This window comes from Anomaloglossus baeobatrachus, chromosome 1 (assembly GCF_048569485.1).
Source record: "Anomaloglossus baeobatrachus isolate aAnoBae1 chromosome 1, aAnoBae1.hap1, whole genome shotgun sequence".
NCBI lineage: Eukaryota > Metazoa > Chordata > Amphibia > Anura > Aromobatidae > Anomaloglossus > Anomaloglossus baeobatrachus.
The window spans coordinates 642,787,364-642,793,914 of NC_134353.1; the positions used below are offsets into that span (position 1 = coordinate 642,787,364).

Below are 6,551 nucleotides of genomic sequence, written 5' to 3' on the forward strand. Positions count from 1 at the left end.
ATAGCTTGGTCTTCCAGACCTTATCTTGATCTCAACTGTTCCTGTTAACTACCATTTCTTAATTAAATTTCAAACTGAGGAAAGGGCAACTTGAAAACACTTTGCGATCTTCTTATTGCCTTCTCCTGCTTTATGGACCTCTACCATTTTCATGTGCAGAACTCTAAGCAGCTGCTTAGAAGAACCATGGCTGCTGTTTTTTGATACAAGGTTAGAGGAGGCTGTTATTTCTATTATTATGTGAAATGTGCATCACGTGGCCTTTTCTAACAATGATAATCGACAAGCCACAACCTTAGGCTAATTAAAGTCTGAAACCTTGGTTAAAGTTATCTGAGCACACAAATCTCCAAGGGTGTCCAAAGATTTGCTTTGATCCATTTTCCTTTTTCTAATATTTAAAATGTTAAAGATGAAAACATTTTTTTTTGCCTGAAATATAAAAGAAATGTGGCGTTTTTAACTTTATGCCTTTTAGAGATTATTTCATCTTCAACTTGCTTAACTGTTCTTCAATACATTACATGGTAAAACTAATGCTATCATTCAAAACTAGAAAATCCAGCAAAAACAAGCTCTCATTTGACTAGGTTGATGGAAAAGTAACAAAGTTATAGCTCATGGAAGACGGGTAGGATAAAAAAAATGAAAGAGCAAAAATAAAAAAAATTTGTCCAGGGGGCAAGGGGTTAGAGGGACACAAATCGAATAATGTCAACCTATAGGCAAGTCATTAATATAGGAGAGAAATTCTTGCCATGTCCCTATACAAGTACAGCCTCTAGAAGTCACACATATATAGTGAGAGGAAATACTTTGTGGTAACAGAAGAGATGAGGCTTATTCTCGGCAGCTTTCTTCTGTTCCATTACTTGGGTAAGAGAACATGTGATGTGAGGGCAGATATGATTATAATACACTCATTACTTTTCTATTTCTCTGTGATTTCAGGAGTCAGAGCTGAGGTTCAGCTTTCTCAGCCAGAATCAGAATCTGTACAATATGGGGGACAAGTCCAAATATCATGTTCTGCTTCTGGATATGAGTTTACTCATGAGCTGCTCGCTTGGCTCAAACATGTTCCAAGAAATCAACCTGTGTACATGGGATATATACAACCTAAGGATGGATATACTTATTTCACTGAATTATTTAGAGAAAGATTTAGTATGTGGACAGATAATAATAAGAACATGGCTTACCTGGATATAAGTAATGTTCAATTAGAAGATGCTGCTGTTTATTACTGTGCTCGAGACCCACAGTGATCAGATTACTCATCAGCTCATACTAATATCTCATGTACACATTAGGCCTGACTTATTAATACTGGCATTTTGCATGCTGAGCTTAATGATCAGGTCTGCAGAAGTGAGGGCAACAGCAGCAAACCTTCTAATTGCCACCCCCTCCAAAAAAAATAAAAAAAAAATAAAATAATAATAATAATAATTATATATATATATATATATATATATATATATATATATATATATAAATACACTGCTCAAAAAATTTAAGAGAACACTTAACCAACCGAATATAATACCAAGTTAATCAAACTTCTGTGAAATCAAAATGTCCACTTAGAAAGCAGCACTAATTGAAATCATTTTCACTTGTTGTTGTGTAAATGGAATAGACATCAGATGAAAATTATTGGCAGTTATCAATACACACTCAATACAGAAGTATTTCTGTAGGTGGGGACCACAGACCACATCTCAGTACCAATGTTTTCTGGCTGAGGTTTTGGTCACTTTTGAATGTTGGTTGTGCTCTCACACTCGTGGTAGCATGAGACGGACTCTACAACCCACACAAGTGGCACAGGCAGTGCAGCTCATCCAGGATAGCACATCAATGCGAGCTGTGGCACATAGGTTTACTGTGTTTGTCAGCGTAGTGTCCAGAGGATAGAGGCACTACCAGGAGACAGGCCAGTACACCAGGAGACGTGGAGGGGGCCGTAGGGGGGCATCAACCTAGCAGCAGGATTGCTACCTCCGCCTTTGTGCAAGGAGAAACATGAGGAGCACTGCCAGAGCCCTGCAAAATGACCTCCAGCAGGCCACTGTAATACCTGCCTGGATAAACAGACTCAGGTAGGATGTAATGGACAGACTAAAGGGAAGCCCCTCACCAAGCAGGACCCCAGAACCCTGAAACCCTTTAACCCCTATACAGGGATTTGGAATTACACAAGGCCCTGGAGATCTCTACCCGTGGAAAGCTGCAGTCCGATGAGAGTAGTCGTCAGGCAGGGTCAAAGCAGGAACAGCAGAACAGGGACAGAATCGGCAGGCAAAGGCGTAAACAGAAAACGTAGCAGTGGTCAGATCCGGGTCGGGCAACGAGGTACAAAACAGCAGGCAGAAGGGTAGTCAACAACAAGCAAGTCAGCGCACAGGAATCACAAAACAAACAGCACATGAGCCAGAATCAGAACTATCTCTGGCAGAGGCCAGCAGACAGGAGGGGGAATAAGAAGGGTGTGGTGTCTTCCCATTAGCTGTTGCTGAATGATGGTACTTCAGCTGGGAGACACCCGCCACCTACAGTCAGCAAGCGGTACTGCAGATCCCAAGATAACCCAGTCCAGTGGATGATCAGAGCCTGCGCCCACTGGTGCTGCTGGCATCGACTCCTCTCCCATCACCAGCACCATCCAACGCAGGAACAAGGCGTCGCCTGGCAATTGGAGCAGAAGTCGCTGGAGCAGACTCCGGCGGTGACGTAACAGCCATAAATGTGCATGTGTCTGCACAAACGGTTAGAAACCGAATCCAAGAGGATAGCATGAGGGCCCGACGTCCACACATGGTGGTTGTGCTCACTGCCCAACACCATGCAGGACGCTTGGCATTTGCCACAGAACACCAGGATTGGCAAATTCGCCACTGGAGCCCTGTGCTCTTGACAGATGAAAGCAGGTTCACAGTGAGCACATGTGACAGAGTCTGGAGATGCCATGGAGAGCGATCTGCTGCCTGCAACATCCTTGAGCATGACCGGTTTGGCAGTGGATCAGTAATGGTGTGGGGGGGCATTTCTTTGGTGGGCCGCACAGCCCTCCATATGCTCGCCAGAGGTAGCCTGACTGCCATTAGGTACCAAGATTAGATCCTCAGACCCTTTGTGGGACCATATGCTGGTGCAGTTGGCCCAGCCCAATGCTAGACCTCATGTGGCTGTAGTGTGTCAGCAGTTCCTGAAAGATGAAGGCATTGAAGCTATGGACTGGCCCGCCCGTTCCCCACACCTAAATCCGATTGAGCACATCTGTGACATCATGTCTTGCTCCATCCACCAACGTCATGTTGCACCACAGACTGTCCAGGAGTTGGCGGATACTTTAGTTCAAGTCTGGGAGGAGATCCCTCAGGAGATCATCCGCAACCTCATCAGGAGCATGCCCAGGCATTGTAGGGAGGTGATACAGGCATGTGGAGGCCACACACAAAACTGAGCCTCATTTTGACTTATTTCCAGTTTCATTTTGTCTTGTTTTGTCTTCAAATCCAGGCCTCTATTGCTTAAAACATTTGATTTCCATTGATGATTTTTGTGTGATTTTGTTGTAAGCACATTCAACTTTGTTCAAAACAAAGTATTCAATGAGAATATTTCATTCATTCAGATCTAGGATGTGTTATTTGAGTGTCCCCTTTAATTTTTTGAGCAGTGTATATATACACAATTGAAGCCTCTTAGAGTTCTCATTAGCAATACCCCTTTTATGGTCAATTTATAGTATAATGCTTACAAACATGCCCCCACCCACACACTCATTGAGTTTCACACCACACATACAGTTTAGTACCTGTCTGTTATGCGTGCACAGTTAGTAGACACCTGGCAGCTACAAAATGGCCTCCAAAAACAGGCTTGGTGCAAACCACTCTGTTTCCGAGAACCCAAGGGTTGCCCTTTCCTTTACCATTTAACCCCTGTACAGGGTTCTGGAGTTATGGACTTAAACATAGGTCCCTGGGTAAAGGCTACAGAGTTAACTGTTGTTTGGTGACACAAGCTGGCAAGAAGGATAGTCAGGAAGCCAGGTCAGATCTAGGAGGTGATGTCAGGAATAGAATCAACAACAAGCTGGTAGTCTAATATAAAGATAAAAATACACGAGCTTAGGACAAAGGCACAAACCAGGATATAATCTATTGACTGGCAGTGGAAGCTGACTCTTTGGGGTTTATATAGAACAGCCCCACCCAGTGCTGACAGCAGACAGAACTCAAGACAACAAGATAAACCCTGCAGCTTCCAGACTGGGCAGAACCACAAGCCCCAGGAATAAAATAGAATTGTTACATTAAGCGTAACCCGCAACAACAGTGTGGCTCCACCTGGTGGCCAAAGCAAAAACTGGCATAGATGCTACAGAACTCCCCTTCATAAAAGAGGGATACAGACACTTAGGACCAGGCTTACCAGGGAAAGAATGATAGAACATTCTGATAAGATTGTCAGCATTAATGTGCTTAGCTGACACCCACGATCTTTCCTTTTGTCTATAGTCTTTCAAATCAACAAGGTATTTCAACAGTTCAATGATTTCCTTACTATCCTTGAATCAAGGATTTTTTCCACTTCATACTCGAGTCTTATGAGGGGGAAACTTTCAAATAGAAAGCTACTGGATTGACCACCTCAATAATGTCATGAGGACAAATGAAACTGATACTAGAGATGGGCGAATCCGCAGATGTTTGTGTGACGCCCTGGCCTATCAGGTAGTCACAAGGGTGCCGTGCAATCTGCCCTTCTGCATGGTACCCGCTCCTCCTTGGTTACGGGTCCTGTCAATTTGGTGTTGCTACCAACAGGTATACATAAATCCTGAGGAACACTCTGCACCACACCCACCAAACACCCATTTGGCAGCCTGAGGGGAATAGGGCCACCCAGATGGAGGGATGGAAGAGGGAGGGCAGAGATGTCAGTTATAGAGTAGTAGTTGAGCAGTGAGCAGCGGTGATAGGACAGGTCACGCTGTGGAGCTGGGCTCCTGTACCCATCCCAGGTGCCAGACATTGGCCTGGCCAGAAGGAGCTGGAACCCCGGTCACAGGGAGTAGTGACAGGGGGTACGGTGCTGCTACAGAGAGCAGGCCAGCTGCCTTGTGCTACAACCGGGCAGGGACTGTTGCACGACGGGGTACGCGGACCCTAGGCTGGGAAGAAGCTTCACGCAGCCCAGTAATTCACCCAACGGGAACGAAATCTTCAGGAACCGTTCCCTGCCCGCTCCAGAATTGAGGTACTAGCGCAACGAGGGGGATAGGACTTCCCACAAACGTCCAGAAAATCCCAAGTGTGAATCCTGAGAGCAAGCTCACCCTGCTAGCCACGCAGGTGAGCGGGACCCGAATCGCTTCATGTGAGAGGGATCCATACGTAGGACGCACAGTGCCAACGGACAAGGCTTCAGACCAACCTGCAACACCAAAAGGGCACAGACCCAGCGTGCTCGCCCAAAGGAAGCAGAACATTCAAGAGTTTGGTTTACCTGGTGTCGGTGTCAGTGACTTTGGACTGTGTGAGTACCCGATATCCCTTTTCACCCGACGGGTTCCCCACTCCATCTATCATCGGATCCCGGGACACCACTCCCCCTGCCCATGGAGGGGTTAACATCTCGAGCTGCCCTGCACTATCGTCCCCGGGCTTCCCCTAAACGGCAGCGGTGGTCCCTCATGTTACCACGCACAGTGGGTAGCATCACAAACACTATCCCCATCACCACCCAAACATTGCCCCCTTTTTATTCCTGGTTGCCGCGCGACCCCGCCTTGGATCCGGAGACCCCTCGAGCCACTGTGGATCCGGGTCCAAGCAGCCCGTTGGCAGGATGGTGAGGAAGTTTGCAGAGACTCTGGCATTACAAATAGGATTAGCAACACTTGCAATTTGAGGTGTATTTATTTGCCAGAAATTTTAGGAGAAATTAATTCATGCTGACGGATTTCAAAAGGTTTGATCATGTTTAATAATAATAATCACTAAAATAAATATGAAAATATGCCAGCATTCATAGAAGTTAGTTTAATTCTTCTTCCTAAATATATGACTTTTTGTGATGTGGTACATCAACTAGGTAACAATACCAATCAGTTTTTGCTGCATTATATATCACTGTGAAATATACAGACCACAGTGTTTAACATGCCCAGGCTTCCTGTAAAAATCCTAACAGATGTACGAACCCCTTGCCACCATAAAGCTCCATCAGCAAAAAAAGAAATAACACATAGCTCTCAGAATACAGCAATGCAAAAACAATTTTTTTCTATAAAAGTGTTTTTATTGGGTAAAAGGGAAAAAACCAGAAAAACCCCATATAAATGTATTAATTGTACGGACCCAAAGAATAAATCTGTCATATCATTTTTAAAGCACAAAAGTGTAGAAAAGAAACAAAAAAATTTTCTGAATTGCTGTTTCTTCTTGATTTTGCCTCACAAAAACCATAATAGAAGATCAAAAAGTAGTATGTGGCCCAAAATGGTATCAATAAAAATTCTAACTCATCCCGCAAAA

General features: G+C 44.5%; 1 gene segment (V, D, J or C); it reads left to right on the top strand.

Annotated features, from left to right (window-relative positions):
* Positions 1–833: 833 nt before the first annotated feature.
* LOC142244494 (Ig heavy chain V region 3-like) lies at positions 834–1,268 on the top strand. The segment is given in 2 exon segments: positions 834–876; positions 952–1,268. Coding segments are annotated over 2 exon segments (360 nt in total).
* The last annotated feature ends 5,283 nt before the right edge of the window (positions 1,269–6,551 follow it).